This window comes from Oryctolagus cuniculus, chromosome 7, assembly GCF_051225735.1.
Source record: "Oryctolagus cuniculus isolate XC-2025 breed Fujian yellow rabbit chromosome 7, ASM5122573v1, whole genome shotgun sequence".
Classification (NCBI taxonomy): domain Eukaryota; kingdom Metazoa; phylum Chordata; class Mammalia; order Lagomorpha; family Leporidae; genus Oryctolagus; species Oryctolagus cuniculus.
In genome coordinates, this window is record NC_142873.1 from 38,398,135 (window position 1) to 38,424,608 (window position 26,474).

The 26,474-nt window shown below is 45.2% G+C and overlaps 1 protein-coding gene across 1 annotated transcript; it reads left to right on the plus strand.

The window, feature by feature from the left end:
- Positions 1–22,844: 22,844 nt before the first annotated feature.
- LOC100348218 (ras-related protein Rap-1b) lies at positions 22,845–24,796 on the plus strand. The gene has a single exon (XM_070077464.2). The coding sequence runs from the start codon at positions 22,967–22,969 to the stop codon at positions 23,519–23,521; it is 555 nt and encodes a 184-aa protein (XP_069933565.1). The 5' UTR covers positions 22,845–22,966; the 3' UTR covers positions 23,522–24,796.
- The last annotated feature ends 1,678 nt before the right edge of the window (positions 24,797–26,474 follow it).

Below are 26,474 nucleotides of genomic sequence, written 5' to 3' on the forward strand. Positions count from 1 at the left end.
CTGCCCTCTGCCCTGTGTTGAATTCTCATTTCCCCAAAATACCACGGAACTAACTCATTAGTGAGGCTGAGTTTGCTGTTTTCTGTCGTAAGGGAGAGAAATGCCTTCGCAAAGTCTTAGTAGCATTTTGGAGAAGAGGAGGGAGAAGGCAGGATATTTATGAGCTTTTGGGAATTCATTTATCTTTCAATGTTGTGGGGAGACGCAGAGGGTGCGTCATTGGGGATGATTTGTTGCAAAGTATTTTAGAACTAGCAGAAAACAGTGAAGGCAGGGTTGTGAAGCTACTCTTGTTCAATGAGCCATTTTCCTCTAGTGATGCCGACTTTGTAGGGCTGTCTAGTTATTTGCTGGAGTTTCTTAGGATGAAAAAGCTTGTCAATGCAGGCCTCCCTGCCTCACCATTGATAGTAGATGGTGTGGGTAGGGATTGCTTTAGTCCTCACCTAATTAAGGATGCTGGGAGTGTGGCATGTGCTGCAGCCCCAAGGGAAGGGTTTAGGATGCAAGCTTTGATCATTATGGAAGAAGGGACGGGACATTTTTTAGGTAATTAGAAGTGCGAGGAACAATGAAGTGAAGGAACCTTTCTTGCAACTAGACATGCTACCACCAGGTGGAGCTAGACGCACGTGGCATGGGCATTTCTTCCTATCAGTGACTAGCTCATGGACTTGATTTGCTGGAGAGAGTGGTTAAAAATAGTTATCGATTGGTAAAAATTCAACAGCTTGCCCATGCGGTCTCTTGGCAGGGCTGGCTGTGGTGGAGACCAACACGCTCATAAATTATTTGTGGGAATAAAAAAGGTGTAACGCCGAGAGGAGGCAGTTTGGCAATATTTTAACAAAACTACGCAGGCATTCAGTATTTGACCTAGCACCCCCCCCCCCCCCGCCCACGTCTTGAAGTTCTCCTTGAAGATATACCTCTAACAGTGTAAAACCACAAAGCCACAAAGTATTTGACTGCAGTATTATTACTATACCAGGTTAGAAATTAAAAGTGTTCAAATATGAGACATTGGTTCAATAAAGCAAATCCACAGACTATGCAACAGCAAAAATAATGAGGAAGATTTCTACAAACAAGGATTTTCTAGGATACTTTGTTAAATGGGAAAAAAAGAGGCTAATTTGTTTTTAGAAAAAAAAAAAAGACAGGGAGCGGGAGAGGGTAGAGTTGTGGGTGGGAGGGAAGTTATGGGGAGGGGGAAGCCATTGTAATCCATAAGCTGTACTTTGGAAATTTATATTCATTAAATAAAAGTTGAAAAAAATTTAAAAAAGACAAAAATCAGAAAGAATACATAAATAAATAAGCGATGAAATAATTATTTACAAGAAGTAGGAAGGTGTTGGGTGAAAGAGATACACAATGATTCCTATTTCTCTGAATGTACTATTTTTACAGTTTTTTTGTCGATAAGATTTATTATTCTCCACTCTGTACACACCTCTTCTGCACCCCGCCCCCACCGCGCAACCCCAAAGAGCACCCAGCCTCCCTGTGCTCTCCCCAGTGTGCTCAGATCCCACCGTCCCCCAGAGTGCAAAGGAAAGGGGCGGGCAGTGCACCCCATGCCGGCCAAAGCTTACCGGGGGCGGAATGCCGGCGGCCCAGGGGATGGCTGACCGAGCATCAGGCAGTGATGAGGGGATGAGGATGCTTCCCTTTTGAGTTTGTAGAGCCCAGGGCCTGAAGCGGCTGGTGTGTCTACAGTTCTGAAGGCTAGGGTGGACAGCAGCCCCGGCAGCCCGGTAAGGGGCATCCGATTGGTGTGGCATCCCGCCCGGGCAAGGTACCCTCCCCTGCCCCAGGCGCCCGAGGCCCGAGGCTGTGAGCACCAGGCGGGGCTTCTTCAGGCCGAAGGTGCTGCCGAAGCCCTAGCCGGCCCAGGTGCAGTGCCAGCGCGGATCGCTGCTGGGCCGCCAGGTGCTTACGCGACCAGCCGGGATGCGGGATGCGTGAAGGCATTGCGGCAGGCGGGGCAGCGGGAGGATGTATCATTTTGTCTAGTTTCCGACTTTTGGAGTCGTGTTAGAGCTTTGCACGTTAAAAACGCCAACGAAGAAATGGGGGTTGGTCATGATTGAGCCGTGACACTTAGAAGACTAAGGGAAAGGTAGGAGGTGTGGTAGGCAGGCCGGCCCACGTGACCGGGCCATCTAGGTTTGTGAATTGGTGCTTCCGTAGATGAGAAATAAACATCTCTTACTCTGATGCCCCGAGGCAGTGGTTCAGGGGTTAGAGTAAGAGTTGAGGCTAGAGTGAGAGTTATTTCCGGAAGCGTGTGGATGTCAAAGGTGGCTTTCCCCGCCCCCAGCTCTGAGTGGCAGCTCTGGATGGTAGAAGATCTACATCTCAGAGGCAAATAAAGGATTTTTAATTGCAAACTTTTTTTTTTTTAAAGATGTATTTATTTGGAAGGCCAAGTCACAGAGAAGCAAAGCTAGAGACAGAGAGAAGATGTCTTCCATCGGCTGGTTCATTCCCCAAATGGCCACAATGGCCAGAGCTGGGTGGATCTGGAGCCAGGAAGCAGGAGCTTCTTCTAGTTCTCCCACGTTGGTGCAGGGTCCCAAGTACTTGGGCTATCTTCCACTGCTTTCCCAGGCCATAGCAGAGAGCGGGATTGGAAGAGGAGCAGCCAGGGATCGAACCCATATGGAATGCTGGCATTGCAGGTGGTGACTGTACCCGTTATGCCATAGCGTTGGCCCCACTTGTAAACTTTCTAAAGTAATTGTAAGAGGGGCTTAGGAGTCTATGTTCATTACTACGTATTGGCTGGAGAAAACAGTAAATATTCCTGGCAGCACTGATTCAGGCAGGCGTTTGAAGGGGGTGGGGGTCATCCTAGGAGTGTAAGCATAAGTTGCTAGAAGCCATCCTGGAGTTTGATCAAGGAGAGAGTCTGCTTCCTGGTGATGGAACAAGGACATACGCCTCAGCCATTTTAGGTTCTTGTTACTCTTTCTTTCTTTCTTTCTTTCTTTCTTTCTTTCTTTCTTTCTTTCTTTCTTTCTTTCTTTCTTTCTTTCTTTCTTTCTTTCTTTCTTCTTTCTTTCTTTCTTTTCCTCTCCTCTCCTCTCCTCTCCTCTCCTCTCCTCTCCTCTCCTCTCCTCTCCTCTCCTCTCCTCTCCTCTCCTTTCTTTTCTTTCTTCTTTTTTTTTAAAATTTATTTTACTTGAAAGTCACAGTCACATCCTAGGATCAATCGGTTCCATCCCTGGCTGCTCCTCTTCTGAGAGGGGGAGAGGCAGAGAGAGAAGTCTTCCATCTGCTGTTCACTCCCAAGATGGCCACAATGGCCGGAGCTGCGCCTATCTGAAGCCAGGAGCCAGTAGCTTCTTCCCGGTCTCCCATGTAGGTGCAGGGGCCCAAAGACTTGGGCCATCTTCTATGGTCTGGCTGCCAGTTTGTGTTTTGTTTCCTCTGTTCTGTGCCCCTTTGCTTACATTTGGTGCCCCATGTGAGGAAGCACCAGCCGGCACTCTTCTCCTTACACCTGGCCCTTCAGGGCGGTGCTGGCTCAGCTCAGCAGGTGAGCCGAGCCTTCAAAGAGGTGAGTGGTGGGGTGGACAGCGATGATGACTCGTGTGCCCAATCCATGACTCACAACAGCGAGAGTTGCTTTTACATGCCTTGGGAAGAATTTTCACAGCTTGCTGGCCACTGGGATTGAGGGAAGGAGGCTCCGTGGGAAACAATAAATAATGTGTGACTTTTTTGCTACCCAAATTCCTGCTGTTAGTGAAGAAGGAATTGTGAGGATTCTTTCAAAATTTTGAAATAGACAAATACAGCACCCTTTAATTGGAGGACTAGGATTTTCTTAGTCTAGAGGATTTCCCGATTTTCTAGGGGATCTGTGTCCGTCTTTGTCTCTATTTTGCAACTGTAGAGAAATTAGCTCCTGGAAGCCTGCTAAGGATGCAGTTGACCCAGGTTTATAGAAACATGAATGAATTTTGCCAGGTAGAGATACACTTGCTTTTCTCTGGAAAGTAAGGTGCTTCCAGAAATTAAACTTTTGCTCTATAGTTAATGAGCTAATTAATTATTAACACAGATTGCATTCATCTTATATTTGTATGGGAGTCATGATTTTACCCTTTCAAATGTTTTTTTATCTGCCGTTGATACTAATTGTATATATTTTTGATGTATAATGTTTTGATACATGAGCACACTGTGGGGTGATCAGAACAGCTAACTGACACATCCATCAGTTGGGTGTCTGCCACCCAGGAGGGAGACCCAGACTGAGTTCCCGCCAGCCCTGGTTGTTGAGGGCATTTGAGGAGTGAACCAATGCATGGAAGGTCGTTCTTTGTCCGTCTCTCTGGATTTCAAACAGAATAAAGCAAAACAAATCAAACAAAAACCCACAAAACACTCCTCCCACCACCAAAAGAGGCATTCTTTAAAAAAAAGACAATTTTGAGAAAAAACTAAAATGATGAAACTTACATAAAAATGACCGTAGTCAAAGACTTTATCTTACTCCTGAGAGAACTAAGTAAATGTTATAGTCAGTTTGAATGAGAATAGAAAGAAACATTAATTTATATGGAGGGTGGCCGGCGCTGCGGCTCAATAGGCTAATCCTCTACCTTGCGGCGCCGGCACACTGGGTTCTAGTCCCGGTCGGGGCGCCGGATTCTGTCCCGGTTGCCCCTCTTCCAGGCCAGCTCTCTGCTGTGGCCAGGGAGTGCAGTGGAGGATGGCCCAAGTGCTTGGGCCCTGTACCCCATGGGAGACCAGGAGAAGCACCTGGCTTCTGCCTTCGGAACAGCGCGGTGCGCCGGCTGCAGTGTGCCAGCCGCGGCGGCCATTGGAGGGTGAACCAATGGCAAAGGAAGACCTTTCTCTCTTTCTCTCTCTCACTGTCCACTCTGCCTGTCAAAAAAAAAATTATATGGAGGGTAAACTGATAGTGAAATGAACTGTTTCCAATGGAGGCAAGACTTGGTTTTTCAGTGGAAGCATAGTAGGAAGTGATGGGATTTACATTAGTAGAAAAATTTAGGTGTCATCAGCCACTTGCAAGTTAAACTTACTCCAGGGCTAGCATTGTGGCATAGCTGGTTGAGCCCCGGCTTGGGACACCTGCATCCCGTATTGGGTCCCCGAATCTCCACTTAGGGTACAGCTTCCTGCTGATGCACCTGTGAGGCAGTGGATAATGGCTCAGGTACTTGGGCCTCTGCTAACCCAGTTGGAGTTCTTGGCTCCTGGCTTCAGCCTGGCCCAACCCCTGCTGTTGGGGGCATTTGGAGTGTGAATCAGCAGATGGAGAATCTCTATCTCTGTTTCTCTCTCTCATACACACATTCTGTTGCTCTGCACTGTGGCATAGTAGGTTAAGCATCTGCCTGTGGATCCTGCATCCCATATTGGCGCCGGTTTGAGTCCCGGCTGCTCCACTTTCGATCCAGCTCCCTGCTGATGGCCTGGGAAAGCAGTAGAAGATAGCCCAAGTGCTTGGGCCCCTGCACTTGCATGGGAGACCTGGAAGAAGCTCCTGCTTCCTGGCTTCAGATTGACCCAGCTCTGGCATTGTGGCCTTTTGGGGAGTGAACCAGTGGATGGAAGACCTTTCTCTCTGTCTCTTCCTTTCTCTGTCTGTAATTCTGTCTCTTAAGTAAATAAATAAATCTTAAAATAAATAAAGAAATTACTTTGGACTGGCATTGTTGTATAGTTGGTGAAGCCTCCATCTGCAGCATCTGAAACACCAGCATCCCATACGGGCACTGGTTCAAGTCCCTGCTGCTCCACTTCCGATCCAGCTCTCTGCTGATATGCCTGGGAAAGCAGTAGAAGATGGCCCTAGTATTTGGGCCCCTGCCTCCCACCTGGGGACTCTGGAAGAAGCTCCTGGCTCCTGGCTTTGGATCAGCCTGGCTCTGGTTGCTGTAGTCATCTAGAGAGTGAATCAGCAGATGGAAGACCTCTTTCTCTCTATCTCTCCCTCTTTCTCTCTGTAACTCTGGCTTTTAAATAAATAAATTTTTTACGAAGTTATTCAAAGGAGGAAAAGCTATCGTCTGATGACCTGGAAGGATGTAGAAAATGCATGGGAATAGAAGTTCTTTTCTACACTATCTTGAGACTACCCGCTTTGTCTGCATGTGTGTGTGTTCTTGGGAGCCCGGGGGAGACTTCTTTCCCAGAAGACACGACCACAGTGGAGGCTGCGGCAAGTGCATTCAAAGTGCGTTTTTCTGCCCCGGCTGGGGCCCAGCTCACGGACCTCGCGCAGGCCTCTGGCTGGAGACGAGCTCCCCTAATTTGCCTCTGCTGGGTTAAGCCTGTTGCACAATCCCGGAGCCCCAGCGAAAACTGAATGAACACCAACACGTTGGCGTCTGGCCAAGCGCCACAGTACTCTGGGTGAGGCAAACGGAGACCCCTAGCGGTGTTTAGGCCGGTCGTCGGAGCGGGTTTAATCCACAAGCTTGTGGCTCGGCCAGTCGCCACAACGCCAGCCCCTGCAGCGTATTTCACTAGCTTGGTCTCGGCGCAGTTGAGGGCGACGTGGCAGCTCTCTGTTGGGAGTTGTTCTTATGTTGGGCGCTCCAGAGTGCCTGCTTTTCTTTTGACAAAAGCCAAAGGAGGAAATTATAAGCAATATTTAAATGGCAAGTCCATTTGTTAATTTATAGCAAAAATTCAAAATCAAACCCAAACATAAAAACTATCACTGAGGCAGGAAGCTTTTGCAAAACTGGTAGATGGACGGATTGCTGGTGGTGGTACTAACTACCACAATCATTTTTGGAGCACATTACAGCAGCATATTTTAATGGTCATAAAATTGTTCACACCCTGAACTTCAGTAGTCCCTCACATGGGAATAAGCCCTAAGGAGAAAATTAAACAGAAGCCAAGGGTCAGATACATATACAGGTGAAAGATGTTCTTTGTAGCACAAGTTATAAGAGTAAAACACTGGAAAGAAACCAAATTCTCAACAATAAACAAATTGTTGCGTTACAGCATGTAGGCCAATGGAATATTATATAGCTATTAAAACAGTAATTATGATGAACATGTAGAAACATGAAAAATGCTTATAAATTTTGGGCATATACCTATTAAGAAAAAGGAGAATGCATAATCATATCCATTTTATGATTACATCTATGTGAAAAAATATATAGGCCAAAGTGGATAGGGGATAAAAAGAACAATGTGAAATTATGTTTTATTTATTATTTTTGAAAAGATCTATTCATTTATTTGAAAGGCAGAATGACAGGGTTGGGGCAGAGAGAGAGAGAGACAGAGACAGAGGCAGAAAGAGAGAGAGAGAGAGAGATATCTTCTGTCTGGTGATTCACTCCCCATATAATCACAATCATTGGGGCTGGACCAGCCTGAAGCCAGGAGCCAGGAACTCCACCTGGATCTCCTATGTGGGTGGCAGGAACTCAAGTACTTGGGTCATCATATGCTGCCTTCCCAGACACATTAGAAGGAAGCTGGATCCGCCCCTATAAATTATGTTTGTAGAAAGTTAATTTAAAGAGCCAGCATTATGGAGCAGTGGGTTAAGCTACTGCTTGCAATGCCAGCATCCCTTATCCGAGTGCTGGTTAGAGTCCAGGTTGCTCTGTTTCTCCCTCCCTCCCTCCCTCCCTCCCTCCCTCTCTCTCTTTCTTTCTTTCTTAAAGACATTTATTTATTTGGAAGTCAGAGTTACACAGAGAGAGAAGGAGAGGCAGAGAGAGAGAGAGAGAGAGAGAGAGAGAGAAATCTTCCATCTGCTGGTTCACTCCCTAAATGGCCTCAACGGTCAGAGCTGTAACGATCCCAAGCCACGAGCCAGGAGCTTCTTCCAGGTCTTCCATGTGGGTGCAGGGGCCCAAGGATTTGGGCCATCTTCCACTGCTTCCCCCAGGCCATTGCAGGGAGCTGGATTGGAAGTGGAGCAGCCAGGACTTGAACCAGCTCCCATATGGGATGCTGGCACTGCAGGCAGAGGCTTTTACCTGCTATGCCGTAGTGCCAGCCCCTGCTCTGTTTCTTATCCATCTGCCTGCTAATGTGCCTGGGAAGACAGTAGTTGATGGCCAAGTACCTGAGCCCCTGCTGCCCATGTGGAAGACCCAGATGGAATTCTTGGCTCCTGGCTTTGACCTGGCCTAGACGTGGCTGTTGCAGCCATTTGGGTAGTAAACCAGCAAATGGAAAAACCCTCCACCCCGTCTCTTTCTCTGCCTTTCAAATAAATAATAAATATTTAAAACCTATTTCATTTGAAGAATGTATTATATTGTAATTATGATATTAACAGAAATGACCAGACTATGTGGGACCATTCTGGTGGGCTCTGTCAATTTTAAAAAGGTTAAAGACACAACTCCCATACATCTGTGAGGTGAGCACAGGTTTATTTAACTCATTAATGAGGGAACTGGCAGATAGAAAAGCTGACTTCATAAACATTTGAGTTTAGAGAAGACAAAGAATTTTCTCTGTCCCCTTTAGCGTTAGTTTTCTGTTGCTGGGATGAAATAGCAGCAGGCTAACTCTACAAAGACAAGAGGTTTATTGAGCTCACAGTTTTGGAAGCTGGAAGTCTGAGATCGGTGGCCTTATTGGTTTGGCCGCTATTGAGGGCCTAGCAGTATCACAGTGGGAGCAGGTGTGAGACAGAGATCACACTGCCAAAGCCGAAGCCAGAGACTGACTCAGGGGCGGGGCTTGCTCTCAAAACTTGCTCTCCTGAGAGGGACCTTGATCCCTTCAAAGGGCAGCTCCACCAGTGACCTAAGGACCTCCCAATAGGTCTCACTCTGAAAGGTCCCACCGTGTGTCAGGCCACACCCCAGCACCACCATGCCGGGGACCAAGCTCTCAACACATGCACCTGTGTCAAACCACAGCACCTGCACAGTGCTCCGTGGGGTCCCTGTAACTAAAGACAGAAGAGCAAGAGAAAAATAAATGGAAGTTTATTAACACACAGAATAGCAGCCCTCCTGGCCCCCATCGTAGGGGCAAAACTTCCAAGACACCTAGTGGATACTTAAAACCATGTATAGTTACAACATTTTCCAATAATAAAGTTCAATTCATAAATTAGGGCGCCAGTGTTGTGGCACAGCAAGTTAAACTCCTGCCAGCAATACTGGCATCTCCTGTGGGCTCTGGTTCCAGTCCCAGCTGCTCCACTTCCAATCCATCTCCCTGCTAATATGCCCGAGAAAGCAGTGGAGAATGGTTCAAGTGCTTGCGCCTCTGCCACCCATGTGGGAGACTCAGATGGAGTTCCAGGCATTTGCAACTATTTGGGGAGAGGGGTTGAACCAGTGGATGGAAGATATCTCTTTATCTCTGTCCCCTTTCTGTCTATAACTATGCCTTTTAAATCAATCTGTCAATCAATCTTTCAAAAAATTAGGCACAGTAAGAGATTGACAGTGACACTTAATAATAAAATAGCATAATTATAATACTACATTACCATTTTTAAAGAATTTTTTAAAGATTTACTTATTTATTTGAAAGTCAGAGTTACACAGAGAGGAGAGGCAGAGAGAGAGAGAGAGAGAGAGAGAGAGAGAGAGAGGTCTTCCATCTGCTGGTTCACTCCCCAGTTGGCCGCAACTGCTGGAGCTGGGCTGATCTGAAGCCAGGAGCAGATCCGGTTCTCCCACATGGGTGCAGGGGCCCAAGGACTTGGGCCATTTTCTACTGCTTTCCCAGGCCACAGCAGAGAGCTAGATTGGAAGTGGAGCAGCCAGAACTTGAACCAGTGCCCATATGGGATGCTGGCACTGCAGGTGGTGGCTTTACCTGCTACACTGCAGTGTCAGCCCCAACACTACATTACCATAAAGGCTTTGTGACTTTGGTTTCTCTCTCTCAATATAAATCATTGTACTTTCCGCTTCTCACTCGAAAGGAAGTGTTTGTCTTGAGTGTATCCCAATCGCCACCATCTCTATTTTTGTGCTTTAGGGCCTTTTTAGTAAAACAAGAGCTGGTTAAGACCAGCACTGTGATATTGCAGTTGATCTGATAACCAAGACGACCACTAAGTGAGTAACATGGCAAGCAGTGTCCCACAGTGGATACTCTGTGCCTGGTTCACTTCCCGGGCAGGCAGGAATGGACAGCACAGATCTCATCACTCTACTCAGAGCGACATGCCGTTTACAACTTAGGATTTGTTCCTTCATTTCTGCAGTTCTCCATGTAATATTTTTGGACCGTGGTAACTGAGACCATGAGGAGTGTGACCACAGATGAAGGGAGACTAACAACAAAATGTTTTGTAGTATATTCTGAGTTATATAATCATCGCACAATCAATTTTAGAATATTTCTTATTCTAAACAGAGATGCCATACTCATTAGCTGTCAAATCCCATTTCTTCTCCCCACTTCAGCCTTAGGCAACCATTAATGTTTCTTTCACTATAGAATTATCCACTCTGGATATTTCGTGTTCATGGCTCCTCCATTTAGTTGTATGTATCCATGCTTAGTTGCCAAGGTTATTTCTCTGGATTCTGTGTTAACTGAGCAACAAATATTGTTAGCTGTGGTCAGGCCAATGATGCGCCTGCAGTCAGCTGCCCACAGTGAGGCTCCGTAGATCTCTTCCACCTGCCTCCCTCTCTCAGCTCCCAGCACTGTGTCACACAGGCCCCTCTCTCTGCAGAATAGCGTGCATTTCCTTATAGCGCGGAAGCTGGGTTCCAAGACAGCAAGGCAGAAGGTACTGTTGCAGCTTCAGTCAAACTGCTGTTGCCAGCTCCTCACTGATGTACGGGGGCAGTGATCAACAGCTCCAGTGATTCACATTTCCACAGTCATGGCTGATAGCCACAGGACAGCCTGCCCTGCCCACGCGACTGCTCCCCTTCCGTGGGTCATCAAAACTCCCCTCCCTATCTGTGCACTACCCAAGCCTCCCTTTCTGTGCACTGTGTAAGCCAACCCCAAGCACCAACAAACCCCTACCGCTTTTCGGGTAGCAGAAACTACAGGTTCCACAGTGCTGCAAATATGGCTTCTAGATGTGTCCACTCTGATGATCTTCAGGTCAATGTGGGCACAGACCATGCCATCAGGTGGACTCCATGACACTCGCGATATTTCCCGAAGAGGGCAGGAAGTGGATGTTGTTTCTCCTTACCCTGCTCCCTTCTGAATATTCAACTGAGCTCCACCCCAGACATCACCAGCATCCCCTCTGGAGGGTTTAAAGGGAAGCCCTAACCTTGTCGATGGGGCTTTTTCTTTGTTGGGGCTTTCTCACTGTTGGAAGTTTCCCCGCAGTGAGGGATTTTCTTTGGGGACTATTTGCATTTTTGGCGATTTGTTCATACATGGCTTGATTCTTTGGTGTGTACTTTTGTTTTGGCTGTACAATTTCACGCCTTTACCTCTGAATTCTTTCACTGATGGAGGGAAGAACTTGCAATATGGCTACCCGGGAGTACCACTTCTTTTCTGCTTTTAAGGTATTTTTTAAAAGATTTATTTATTTATTTTAAAAAAGATTTATTTTATTTTATTTTTAATTAAACAAATGAGAGAGAGACAGAGAGAAAGGTCTTCCTTCTGTTGGTTCACTCCTCTAATGGCCACCACAGTCGGCGCTGAGCCGATCCGAAGCCAGGAGCCAGGTGCCTCCTCCTGGTCTCCCATGCGGGTGCAGGGACCCAAGCACTTGGGCTCTTCTGGGACACAGCAGAGAGCTGGACTGGAAGAGGAGCAACCGGGACTAGTACCCAGCGCACCAACCGGGACTAGAACCTGGGGTGCCAGCGCTGCAGGCGGAGGATTAGCCAAGTGAGCCATGGTGCTGGCCGATTTATTTATTTTAAAAAGATTTATGTATTTATTTGAAATGCAGAGTTACAGAGAGGCAGAGGCAGAGAGAGAGGGAAGGGAGAGATCTTCCATCCTCTGGTTCACTCGCCAGATGGCCACAATAGCCAGCACTAGGCCAGGCTGAAGTCAGGAGCAAGGAGCTTTATCCATGTCTCCCAAGTGGATGGCAGGGGCCCAAACAGTTGGGCCATCTTCCACTATTTTCCCAGGCTATTAGCAGGGAGCTGGATCAGAAGTGGAGCAACAGGAACACGAACCAGTGCCTATATGGGATGCTGGCATCACAGGCTGTGGGTTTACTTGCTATGCCACAATGCTGGGCCCAAGAGTACCACTTATTTAGGGCTAGGTGGCACCTACATCATTTCCACTACACTCTGCTGGTCAGAGGAAATCATAGTGCCAAACCCAGCTTTAGGGAAGGGGAAACAGGTTCCACTTCTTACTGAGAATGGCGGCAGGTGTAGATAAGGAGGGAAGAGGTGTGGGGAACATCTTTGGATTCTGTCTACTGTACACAGATTTACCAGACTTCGTGCAATGAGGCAGCATCATTTGGACAATGGAGAATGGAAAAATGACGTATTTCACTTCTCTGCTGAGGCTAAGAAGGTGCATGATCTGTAGAATGTATCACTCCCTGTTCAGCTTCTCTAAAGAGAAGTTACCCTCTAGGGTCACCTGCAGCAGACTTTGCAAGAAGCAAACCTTTGTTGTGTTAAGCCAGTGGAGTTTTGAAGCCCATCCTGTGGCTAAAACACATAGCTTCTATGCTCACCTTGTCCTTAAACTGGACACTGATCTGCTTCTGCAGCTCTGACTTCTGGGTTCCTGCCTCATCAGTGAAACTTGCCCCTTTATGCTGTTGCTTCTGACTTCCCCATGTAAACTTTTCCTTAATATAACTTGGCCCTGGAACCTTATATCCCTAGTGGCTGGTGTGCCTGCCAAGTAGGCCTTGGACTGTCCCCAGAGCTGTCAGAGAGAACAGAGGGAAGTTGCAGCCAGGTGATTATAGGTTCTTGTGGCTGAGTAGGCAAAGGGAAGCTGCCAAACGCTTTTAATTCAGGGAGGGATCTGGAAAAACAAAAAGGTGTTTGAAGAATAATTTGCTGATGAGAGTAGGATAAGTGGCAGAGGGCGGGGTTGGAGGAAGAATGATTAGTTAGGGAGATGGTAGTGTGCCTGTTCGTGCCAAAGGTGGTGATAGTTGCATTTGTGTAATACTTTATAGCTGAAATTTCATTTATAGCATTCCTTATTAATCTTCCAAGTAAGCATTGTTCTCTGTAGCTTGAAAATCAAGGCTTGGGGAGGCTGATGATTTACAGTTACTAAGAGACAAAGCAAGTGCTTTGATCTCATTCATCAATTTACCCATGCGATCTTGTTTAATTTATGGTCCTTTCCTGAAGTCTGATAGACTAGTGCTGCCAAACCTTCGCTTCACGGAACATACATAGAAGGGTAATCTTTGATGCTTCTGGGGGAGGTGATCCCTGGTGTGGCACCACTCACTGCTGGTGGTGGCTATGCCTAGTCTTTTGCCAAGGTAATAAGAACCAGCTCTAGGACGTGTATAGAGGGAGGATACAAATGGGGGTTCAAACATAATTTTAACTGAAGTAAAAATGTAAATGGTTGTGAAAACAGTTTTTTTTTTTTAAATTACTTGTCTGAAAGGTGGTGAGACAGAGAGAAGGGAGTGGGGAGAAAGAGATAATCTTCTATCTGCTGGTTCACTCCCCAGATGGCTGCAACAGTCAAGACTGGGCCAGGCTGAAGCCAGGAGACAGGAGCTCCATCTGGACCTCCACATGGGTGGTGGGGACTCAGGTGCTTAAGTCCTCATCTGCTGCTTCTAAAGCACATTAGCAGGAATTGGAGCAGCTTGGACGTGATTCAGGCCTCCGACATGAGAAGTGGGCTTAACCCGCTGTGTCACAGTGCCGGCCCCCAGAGCTTTGGGTTTTGTTCCACTATAAAGTATTTATAATTATCAGCATCTCCTGGGAATCTTGTAAACTGTTTAGCCTTAGCAGGGTGGTATGCTACATGAGTTTGGAAACTCTGGGCCCGGCGTTGTACTGTGAGCTGAGAGTACAGGGATGAACAGACCCCTCTCTACCAGAATTAAATCAAACAGGTGAAAGACCAGCAAAAGCAATTATCGCAATGGAGTTTAATAAATCTGGTGGTAGAAGTATATTTAGGGTTTACCTAACCAAGTCTGTGGCATCATTAACCTTTCCTTTTCTTTTCTGATATCTTGACATCTTAGGGCTTTGCTGATCGTAGACAGACTGGCTGTCCCTGGGTTAGCCAATTCTTACCGAGAGCAAGTAACTTGTCTGCGCTCATGCCTTTCATATACAAACCAATCAGTCCAGTGCCCTGCCACCTCCTCTATTAGGCTGAAACTCTGGGCCACTATCCACCTGCCTTCATCACCTATGACCAGTTATCAGATCACTAGAGACAGCCCCTACACCCTGTACCCAACTGAAAGTATTCAAACCAGCTATCCTAAGTCTGCTTATGCTGCACTCCTGTTCCTTCCTGTAGAAGCCACAATAAAGACTCTAGCCTAAGTTTTCCCCACTGACCTTGGTGTGACATGCCTCTCCTCTCAGAAGCTATGGTTCAATTTGTACATGTGAATAGTTTAGTTCTAAGATTGTTCAACCCATAGATGTGGAACCCGCAGATCTAGAGGGTCAACTGCATTACAATGAAAGCACATCTGGCCGGCGCCGTGGCTCACTAGGCTAATCCTCTACCTTGCGGCACTGGCACACCAGGTTCTAGTCCCGGTCGGGGCGCCGGATTCTGTCCCGGTTGCCCCTCTTCCAGGCCAGCTCTCTGCTGTGGCCAGGGAGTGCAGTGGAGGATGGCCCAAGTGCTTGGGCCCTGCACCCCATGGGAGACCAGGATAAGTACCTGGCTCCTGCCATCGGATCAGCGCGGTGCGCCGGCCGCGGCGGCCATTGGAGGGTGAACCAACGGCAAAAGGAAGACCCCTCTCTCTGTCTCTCTCTCTCACTGTCCACTCTGTCACAAAAAAAAAAAAAAAAAAAAAAAAAAAAAAGCAAGCACATCTTTGAAACCTAGCTTGCATATTTATTAGTGAGCAGCTGCAAACCAATCATGCAGCGTGTCTTTTGAAGTTCAGTAAAGTGGGAATATTCTGCATTCAGGTCCTCCATCCGAAGCCTTGAAGGTGACAGCATTCTATTGCAGGACTAAGCTTTACTTTTGGCTGGATCAGAATCAGAGCCCTCCTTTATTTATTTATTTGGAAGGCAGAGTTACAGAATGAGAGAGAAAGAGAGAGAGAGAGAGAGGCTAATGCCAGAAGCCAGGAATTTCCTTTGGGTCTCCCGCATGGATGCAGGAACCATCTTCTGCTGCCCTCCTAGGCACACTGGCAGAGAGCTGGTTCAGAAGTGGAGCAGCTGGGTCTCTGCCAGGGCTTTAACCCTCTGAGCCACAGCGCCAGCCCCCAGAGCCCTCCTTTAAGTGGCGGAATTCAGAGTTCCCTACTGAGGGCGTACCATCAAGCACTGGGCCTTCCGTTTATCAGATCGTCATACCTGGGACAAGGCCTGTACAGCACCTAGCCCTTCCCCCCGTTGGAACTCCACTCACTTCACTGAAGAAAGCATTGCATGTGTTGTGTCATATGCCAACTAAAAACTCCTCCTGAGCTGATGTAGAGAAGGCCAATTGAAACTTGTGGCGATGCCCTTGTGCACATCCAGAGTGTAGACCCCGGGGTAGGGTCTTTCAAATACTGACCCACCATCCTGGATTAGGGCATTTCCAGCATTGACCAACCATCCCTAGAATGTAGACTGAAGCTGACATACCTCACGCTGTCTAAGCTGAAGTATATTAAAGTGAATTACAGGAGTGAGAGGTGTTTAGCCTCGTAGTAAAGATGCCCTCATTCCACATGGAAGTACCTGGATTCGATTCCCAGCTCCTTCCTCCAGCTTCCTGTCAGTGCAGACCCTGGGAGGCAATGGTGGTGGTGCAAGGAATTGGGTTCTTGACACCATGTGATAGACCTGGATTGAGTTCCTGGCTCCTGGCTTCTACTCAGCCCGTCCCAGGCTGTCATGAGCATTTGAAGAGTGAACCAGGAGAGGGAAGCCCTCCCTGTCACTCAATAAAAGGAAAGAGAATTACAGATGGGACGGGCAGTGGGTGCTGGTGACCACTCTCCATATGATGGCAGTGGGATGCCACCTGTTGCTCTGGCCCTTGGCAGTCTATTCTGTGCTGAGTAAGACTAAAACTGCTGCAAACCTGTTCTGGAATAGAACCTTTTTGTGCGACATAATTCACAACTTCCTTTTGGGAAAAAGTCAGCATTCCTTATAACATGTTTAAATGAGCTTCTGATAAACTTCAATGGGATTAAGGTTTATTTTGGGAAAGTGTCTTCCTTGTCCCCAGATGACCTGGCAACTGTCGGTCAAGAATCTAGTGACATTTTTTGAAAAATATTTATTTATTTATTTGAAAGGAGAGAGAGAGAGAGAGAGGTCTTTCATCTGCTGGTTCACTCCCCAGATGGCTGCAACCTTGGAGCTGGGCAGATCCAAAGCCAGGAGCCAGCAAAGCCAGGAGCCAGAAACTTCTTCTGGGTTTTCCATGAGGGTACAGGGGCACAAGGACTTGGGCCATCTTCTACTGCTTTCCCAGGCTATAGCAGAGAGCTGGATCAGAAGTGGAGCAGCCGGGACTCAAACTGGCACCCATATGGGATGCTGGCAGTGACTTTACCTGCTACACCATAGCGCCAGCCCCAGAATTCTCATTTTCTACCAAATCTTCCTACAGAAAAGGAATCTTTGAATTGGCTACCTAGGACATATTCCTGCATGTAAATTTTATTAGAACTTTGATGTGTGCTTGGTAACTAAATTGACTGGGAATGACGAGGGTCAGCACTTGTTCTGTGCCCGGCACTGTTTTTACTGCTTTGTGTGTTTGTTCTTCATATCCGGTGCTCACAGCATTCTATAAGGTCAGTAATTTTTAAAAACTTTTAAATTTTTTTATTGGGAACTTTTTTCTTAAAGGCGAAAAATTGGGAAATGCTATTTGGTTTTCTTTTTAAATGACAGTTTGATTCTTGTATATTTGTATCTGACATTATGTCCGTTAAACCAGTCTTATTCTTGAGATGAAAGTACAATGGAAAACATAATATTGTAGATTGAAACCAGCTGATAGCAGTCTCCTAAAATGATAAATAATAAAAATTCCACCAAAAGCACTATAACTGATTATGCAACTCTCACATAACTACAGCCACAGGAAATATTTTTAATTAAAAAAATGTTCATCATTAAGTCTTTTTATGTTACAGAAAAAATTAATCACTTGTTTGACTATATACAGCCTTGTGAGTCTGAGAATGTGACATGTTTACACAGATTTTTCTATAAGGTAAATAATTTCATTATCTTTTTTTACACTTGGAGTACAAAGAGAATAATTAAATTACCCAATGTTTGGGTGTCTGATGCAGGGGTTAAAATGCCACTTGGTCACCCACAGCCCATATCAGAGTGCCTGGTTCAAGTCTTGGTCCTGCTCTCCATTCCAGCTTCCTGTTAAGGTGCACCCTGGGAGGCAGCAAGGCTTGAGTACATGTGCACCTGCTACCCACGTGGGAGACCCAGATGGAGTTTCTGGCTCCTAGCTTTGGCCTGGCCTAGCTCTGTTGTTGAAGGCATTTGGAGAATGAACCAGTGGATGGGAGGTCTCTGTCTTTCAAATAAATAACAATAACACATATTCTGTAAAAAATTTACCCAAGGTCACTCAGGCGGCAAGGGGTGAGAGCCTGAGGTTCTGGCTCCAGAGGTGGCACTCCTGCCTGGCAGGCTGAAGTGACGACCCCTGGCTTCAGGCCCTGGCGACCGAGTCTTTGTCTGCACTGAGCATTTGTTCAGCCTTCATTCAGGATTTTGAGTTTCTCTGCTCCTTACCCAGTAGGCGAGGCTGTGTGGTGCCCTCATTCTGGCTTTTTATTCTAAAGTTCTGGGCCTTCTAAGTCTCTCTGATTGTAGGAATCACTGATTGTGCTGGTTCTCCAGTGAAATATTTTAAGGATCTTTTGACGAGAATAAATGTGAAATAGATTTCACATGTGCACCAAAGTGCTTATCAGTTACACCAATGAGCCCTTCTGGACAATTGCAAATGGGATGTTTGCTATTCAAAGTGCGCCTGGTTGTGGAGAGTTGCAATTTCATAAACACACAAAACTTGTACAAAGCAAACCTCATTATCTGTTTAGCAGGTAAAACTCTCGGATTCAGAGAGGTCTACCTTGTCCCAGCAAAACAGTGCATGTATAGAACTGGTTCTTTCCCTACTGTACCCACCACTTCATGGAGTGGCACCAATTAGATGTTTCAGGGGGATTCTTGGTCCAAGGATAATGGATGGGTCCTATTTTCTTGTTCTGAATTACCTGAGTGGTCTGTATAAATCAGAATATTGATTAGGATTGCAAGGTTTTTACCTAAGAAGAAATAAAATGTTGGGGTGTCAAAAACATACATGGTCATAATCATACATTGTAATTTATTTAAAAAATTTTTTTGAGAGACAAAGAGAAAGAAACAGATAAATAACTCCTATCCTTTACTGGCTCACTCCCAAACTCCCACAATGACTGTGCTAGGCCGAGGTCAAAGGTGGGAGCCAGGAACTCAATCCAGATCTCCTATGTGGGTGGCAAGAACCTAAATATTACAGCTATCACCTTTGTCTCTCAGGGTCATCATTAGCAGGAGCCAGGGGCTGGAAGTGGGAATTGAACCCAGATAGTCTGATATAGCTCATGGGCACACCAACTGGCATCTTAACTACTAGTCCAAATGCCTGCCCTTGCAAATGATTTTGAAGCCAAATTTTACATAAAGTAGTTGTTATTGCTGTCAGTGTTGTGGTGCACTTGGAATGCCTGCATCTCATTTTCGGGTGCCTGGTTTGAGTCCTGGCTGTTCAGCACTTCTGATCCAGCTTTCTGCTGATGGACCTGGGAGGCAGCAGATGATGGCTCAAGTGCGTGGCTTCCTGTCACCCCCATGCGAGACCCCAATGGAGTTCTTGGCTTCCATCCCTGGCTTTGTGGGCATTTGGGAAATGAACCAGTGGATATAAGATCTTGTGTTCTCTGCCACCCCGCTTTTTAGAGCAATCAATCAATCTCTGTAAAAATGATTTACTGAAATATTTTATTTCAGCCTCAGTTTGGTGAGGGTCTGACGTTAATTACCAAACGCAGAGTTCAATAAGTGGTTTCTGGAGGCAGGGACTTTTCTGAACTGCAAAGGAGATCCCAGGCCCTGGCTCCAGCTTCTCACCTGTGCCCTCCCTTTCCTTCCTCCAGAATCTGAGGACCGATTGACACAACAGGCTCATTCAGGCAAGTTCGAATTCCCTTTGATGCCACCTTATCCGGGGACTAGGCACTAGGGAGCAGATGGTAGGCACCACAGTTCCAAAGAAGTTCATGTTATCTAGTGCTTGTGCAGTGTTTTGCAGTTTACAAAGTGTTACACATAAACCATCCCTTTTGATTCTCATGATAATGCCCGTGAGAGGTGATAATCGCCTCACTCCCCAATTGAGGAAATGGAGCTTCCCCAAGGGAATGGTAAGGGTTTGCTCTCCCAGCTGGGCTGCTGTACTGTCTCCTTCCACTTCTTGCTTCTGAATCCTTATTCCTGTTCTTTATTTTCCCCTGGGTGTTTGCTGAGAGGACCCTCCTGTATCTGTCTTCCTTTGCTTGTTAGCCTAGGAATCTGGGCGCTTCAGCTGTCATTCCAGCCCCTGCTGCTGGATCAGGGCCTCCTTTACAGGTGAGAATAGTGATACCTAGAGAAGTAAGGTGACCAGTCTGATTTTCTCTCTCTCTATTTCTTTCTTTCTTTCTTTCTTTCTTTCTTTCTTTCTTTCTTTCTTTCTTTCTTTCTTTCTTTCTTTCTTTCTTTCTTTCTTTCTTTCTTTCCTTCCCTCCTTCCTTCCTTCCTTCCTTCCTTCCTTCCTTCCTTCCTTCCTTCCTTCCTTCCTTCCTTCCTTCCTTCCTTCCTTCCTTCCTTCCTTCCTTTCTTTCTTTCTTTCTTTCTTTCTTTCTTTCTTTCTTTCTTTCTTTCTTTCTTTCTTTTTATCTGACAGCTAGAGTTAGATGGTGAGAGAGAGAGAAAGAGAGAGAGACAGAGACAGAGAGAAAGGTCTTTCTTTCATTGGTTCACCCCCCAAATGGCCGCTATGGGTGGAGCTATGCTGATCCGAAGCCAGGAGCCAAGTGTTTCTCCTGGTCTCCCATGCGAGTGCAGGGGCCCAAGCACTTGGGCCATCCTCCACTGCCTTCCTGGGCCACAGTAGAGGAAGAGGAGCAACCAGGACTAGAACCTGGTGCCCATGTGGGATGCTGGCGCCACAAGTGAAGGATTAACCAAATGAGTCATGGCGGTGGCCCCAATGGCCAATCTGATTTCATACAATTAGCTAGAGGGGGGTATGAATATTTTTCTCAAGGCTTCTGTTTCTAGTCAAATCAAACATTAGAGGCAGAATGAAATCTCCTGGGATTCTATTCTAAGGGAAATGGATTGGGTTCTTTTTTCTACATCTTTCAGGCACATTTTGTAACTTAGCACGATTTCCCAGTTTTTGTCACAGGTAAACAAGTAAATAGTACTAGGGTGATATTAGAACATACTAATGAATACATTTAATTAAAATTTATTGGCCGGCGCCGCGGCTCACTAGGCTAATCCTCTGCCTTGCGGTGCCGGCACACGGGGTTCTAGTCTCGGTCGGGGCACCGGATTCTGTCCCGGTTGCCTCTCTTCCAGGCCAGCTCTCTGCTGTGGCCAGGGAGTGCAGTGGAGGATGGCCCAAGTGCTTGGGCCCTGCACCCCATGGGAGACCAGGATAAGTACCTGGCTCCTGCCATCGGATCAGTGCGGTGCGCCGGCCGCAGCGGCCATTGGAGGGTGAACCAACGGCAAAAGGAAGACCCCTCTCTCTGTCTCTCTCTCTCACTGTCCACTCTGCCTGTCCAAAAAAAAAAAAAAAATTATTTGCGTGCTTTAATCACTTTGAGTTATTTATCATGCAGTTATTATCACTTTAATTTTTAAGAATATTTTGTATTTCAGTACAACTCTGTGGAATTTTGGGTCCTGTTAAAATTTTTGTTTAAATGTTATATAAATATCTAGAAATTTGAACTGGTATCACCATGATAATTTACAGTGATGTGAGGCATTGACTTCATGCACTTTAGGGACCAATTGGTGATTCCTGGGAACAGGATGGATCTTGGGCCAACAGTGGCTTCCCTCAGACTCTGTTGCTATTTTACCTTTTTCCTTTCATCTATTTTATTTATTTATATTTTTAAGATTTCTTTTATGTATTTGAAAGGCAGAGTTACAGAGAGAGAGGGAGAGAAAGAGAGATATATCTTCCATCTGCTGGTTCACTCAGGCCAGGCTGAAGCCAGGAGCTGGGAGCTTCATCCAGGTCTCCCATATGGGTTTAGGGGCCCATGTACTTGGGCCATCTTCTGCTTCTCTCTCAGGTGCATTAACAGGGAGCTGGCTTGGAAGTGGAGCAGCCAGGACTTGAACCAGTGCCCATATGGGATGCTGGCATTGCAGATGGCAGCTTAATCCGTTATGCCACAATGCCAGCCCTGCTCCCTTTGTTTAGGCCCACAGACCATTTGACACAAAAGGCACATTTAGGAAGGCTTATGTTGACTTCCCTGTGATACCACACTACCTGGAGAGCAGCCATTAGGGAGCAGATGGTGAGCTCAGCAATTATAAAGTAATTGAATATGACCTAATGTTTTCTCAGTGTTTTAGAATATACAAAGGGAATGGCCATGAATTATCTCCATTTGACCTGATGGTAATTGGACGAGGTTGGTTAAGGCCACAATTCCAAAGAAATGCAATACCATGTTTGATTATGAGGGTTGCCTTTGATTCTGCTGGAAATAAATTAGTCTAAATATAGAATATCCAACCTATTTCTTTTGAGGATCTTCGCATTTTTGAAGTCAAACTCGTCCGGTGCTATCTGGGACGAGGAACTATGGGTTTGAGTTGCTACCTCTATCTGACCCACGAGGAAACTGAAGAACCTCAAAGGAGCAGGCTCCATCCTATAGGGCTTCTTGGAAGAGAAGTGTTGCCACTGTTCAAGATGATTTATCTAATGAGAAAATTAGACACATAAACACATAATCAGATCTAAAGTATACAAAGAAAAATTTTATATAGCAATTGGAGAAATAGACAAACCAAATTTCTTGTTAGGTTAAACATTTGAAAATGACTATTATTCCTTAATTATTTTCCAGATTTAATGCAACTCAGATCAAAATCCACACCCCCATCATCAATGTCAACTTCATTAATCATGAAGGAAATGAAGATTATAAGTTTATTTAAAAAAATCAAATTGGGGTTTGGCACTGTGGTGTAGTAGACTAAGCCTCTGCCTGTAGTACTGGCATCCCATATGGGCATGTCCTGGCTGCACCCATGTGGGAAACCCAGAAGAAGCTCCTGGTTCCTGGCTTTGGATCAGCTCAGCTCTGACCACTGGGGACATTTGAGGAGTGAAACGGCAGATGGAAGACCTTACCTGTCAAATAAATAAATAAATAAAATCTTAAAAAAGGGGAAAGAAATGGACTCATGTCTTCACTACTAATAAAAATTGGCACAAGTTATCAGGAGGACAATATAGATAACTTCAGAAGTGTTCACACTATTTCAGAAGTGTTCAGAAATTTCACCTCTAGGAAATAATTATAGATATAAATAAAGACATATGTATTAGGATGCTTGCAGTGTTTATTGTTATGGAAATTTGAAAATAGCTTAAGTGTCCAACAAGAAGTAGATAATTTTTAAAAAAATTATGTAACTGGCAGCAGCGGCAGTACCGCCGTGGCGCCTGGAGCAGTGACCCGGAGGGAGCGCAGGGCGACGCCGGCTGCGAGGACCCGGTGACAGCGTGAGAGGGTACTAAATTTTAGAAAGGTTGCATCATGCGTGAATATAAACTAGTCGTTCTTGGTTCAGGAGGTGTTGGAAAGTCTGCTCTGACTGTACAGTTTGTTCAAGGAATTTTTGTTGAAAAATATGATCCTACGATAGAAGATTCTTACAGAAAGCAAGTTGAAGTAGATGCACAGCAATGTATGCTTGAAATCTTGGATACTGCAGGAACGGAACAATTTACAGCAATGAGGGATTTGTACATGAAAAATGGACAAGGATTTGCATTAGTTTATTCCATCACAGCACAGTCCACATTTAATGATTTACAAGATCTGAGAGAACAGATTCTTCGAGTTAAAGACACTGATGATGTTCCAATGATTCTGGTTGGTAATAAGTGTGACTTGGAAGATGAAAGAGTTGTAGGAAAGGAACAAGGTCAAAATCTAGCAAGACAATGGAACAACTGTGCATTCTTAGAATCTTCTGCAAAATCAAAAATAAATGTTAATGAGATCTTTTATGACCTAGTGCGGCAAATTAACAGAAAAACCCCAGTGCCTGGGAAGGCCCGCAAAAAGTCATCATGTCAGCTGCTTTAATATACTAAATGTGCTGTAGCTCTGAGCCAGGTCTGAAGAACTGTTGCCCAATTCAACAGTGCCAGCATTCCAACTTTGTTAAAACCTACCAACATCTTAAATGGACTTTCCTGTGGTGGTACCCTTTAAAAGGCGGATGAAAGCTACTCTATCAGTTTGCACATTCTAATCACTTTCCAGTATCACAAGAGAGATTTTTACTTATATAATAGCCCTAGAGTATGCAGCTGGTAAAACCAGAGGCTACATCCAGTATTACTTCTAAGAGACATTCTTCATCCACCAATGTTGTACATGTATGAAAATGGTGTACTGTATACTTTAACACGCCCCATACTTTGTATTGGAGAGTACAATAATGTAAATCCTAAAAGCACCACTATTTTAGCATAATAAAAGAAAGTCCAAAGAGCTCCTATATAGACTACTCCAGATAACTTCGCTTCTTTGATACTTGTAGCTTATTGTAATTTTTTTTAAGAAATTCAAGGTCATTATCATTGTATTGTACAAAATAAGCGCTTTGATTAACACAGCTATATAGTTTTTTTAATTTTTAAAAAACCTGTGGAGACAGTGATCTTGTCTTTAAAATATGATAGTCCTTTCAGTATAATGTCTTAGATTAAAGACGTTGCCTTTAATATCTGTTGGGAAGGAAATGTCCAGACTTTTCAAATCTCCTTATTATATGTTTCCTTTTTTGTTTACATAGGGAACAATGTTTATAGTTGTGTGTACAGTGGGGGTCTACAACAAGAAGTGTATATTTTCAAACAGTTTTTTAATGATTTAACAGTTTTTGTAAATCATTTTCAGGCTTCTGCAGCTGTAGATTCTCACTGTGAATCCCTTGCTTGCTCATGCATAAGTGTATTTGCAATACCAAATATACAGGTTTAGTACTTTTGCCTGTTAGTGATTGTTTCACATGTGTAACGTTTTGGTTGAGATGTTAAATGGTGGACGAGTACTGTGGATGTGAATGTGGGAAGTAATTTTAATCATGTGTAATTGGTCACAAGGCCTAATTTGCAGTAATTATTGCTGTTTTATTTAACAATGCCTTGTTGCTTTGTATGCATTAACGTTTGGGTGTAAAGATTGTGTGTCTATCCAACAGGGAGCCACAGTATTTAAATTGACCAACCTAATGTTACAACTACTTTGAGGTGGCCAAATGTAAACTAAAAGCCTTAATTAAAGTGGTGCAATTTTGTATAACTTAGCATCAGTAGTTCAATAAATTTGGATTGCCATGCAAAAAAAAAAAAATTATGTAACTGAATATTTGGTGATTAGAAATCTTGTTAATGGGGTGGGCATCGAGGTACAGTTGATTAAGCTACAATTTGGGATGCCTGCAGCTCAAATCAGAATACCTGGGATTGAGTCCTGCCTCTGCTTCTGAGTCACTTCCTGCTAATGTGTCCCGTGAGGCACCAGATGATGGCTCAATTAGTTGGGTTCTTGACTCCATGTGGGAGACCCAAATGGAGTTTCTGGCTCCTTCAGTCTATTCCAACCCCAGGTGTTGTAGCTATTTGGGGAGTAAACCAGTTGTATGGATTCTCTCTAAATCCTTCCCTCTATCTGTCACTGCCTTTTTTTTTTTTTTTTTTTAAGATTTATTTATCAGTTTGAAAGGCAGAGTTACAGAGAGAGAGGGGGAGAGACAGAAAAAGAGAGGGAGAGAGAGGCCTTCTGTCTGCTGGTTCATTCACCAAATGACTGCAACAGCCAGAGCTGGGTGGGTCTGAAGCCAGGAGCCAGGAGCTTCTTCTGGGTCTCCCATGCTGGTGCAGGGGCCCAAGCACTTGGGCCATCTTTCACTGCTTTTTCATTAGCAGGGACTTGAACCAGCGCCCATATTGGATATCAGTTCTGCAGGCTGCGGCTTTACCTGCTATGCCACAACGCTGGCCCCTGTCTCTGCCTTTCAAACACACAAATAAATAAATAAACATTAAAGTCTTGTTTTTAAATAATATTATATTTTATTATTATTTATAATATTTATTTATTTGGAAGGCAGAATTACAGAGAGAAGAAGAGACAGAAAGAGAGAGACTTTCCATCGGCTGGTTCACTCCCCACATGGCCACAATGGTCATGGCTGGGCCAGACCAAAGCTAGGCACTAGGAGCTTCATCAGGGTCTCCTACATGGGCAGAAGGGGTCCAACTACTTGGGCCATCCTCCACTTCTTCCAGGTCCATTAACAGGGAGCTGGATGGGAAGTGGAGCAGTGGGAACTGGAACCAGCACCTATATAGGATACTGGCATCAAAGGCAGTGATCATAGGCAGCTGCTTAACCTGCTATGCTACAATGCCAGCTCCATGGGCTCCTTGGGCTCCTGCACCCATGTGGGAGACCTGAAAGAAGCTCCTGGCTCCTGGTTTCAGATCAGCTCAGCTTTGGCCGTTGCAGTCATCTGGGGATTGAACCGGTGGAACAGAAGACCTCCTTCTGGTTCTACCTCTCTCTGTAACTGTGTCTTTCAAATAAATAAAATAATTAAACAAAAAAGAATGCATGTAGTTCCTAGTGCAGGCATTAATTGTGACTGAAGGAAATTCAGAAATAATTTTGGAAAAACAAATTTGCAGATTGAAAAGTCAATTTAGAACTTCACTGCCATCATGCATGAAGATTAACTCCAGAGATTAAAAATTGAGATTTAAACATTTCAGGCATTGCAAATAAATACACCAAGTGGATAAGAGACATCTGGAAATATGTAATGTTAGCACCAGGTCTCTTTCATCCACTCTCTTGGAGCCACATGTTCCTTGAATTGCCTGTAGGACAGGAGTGCTGGTCCTAAGGAGCATCGACCTGCACTTTCCCCGTCGACTGAGCAGTCCCAGGGAAACCTCTCTCCCATGTGAATCTGCTTTCCAGCTGGTTCCTTGGCTTTCAACATCTGTCTGTGTTCCTATCTGTCTGA

Bases quoted from the DNA above. Each gene is read 5' to 3' on its own strand.
- LOC100348218 (XM_070077464.2), top strand. From the start codon at position 22,967: ATGCGTGAATATAAACTAGTCGTTCTTGGTTCAGGAGGTGTTGGAAAG.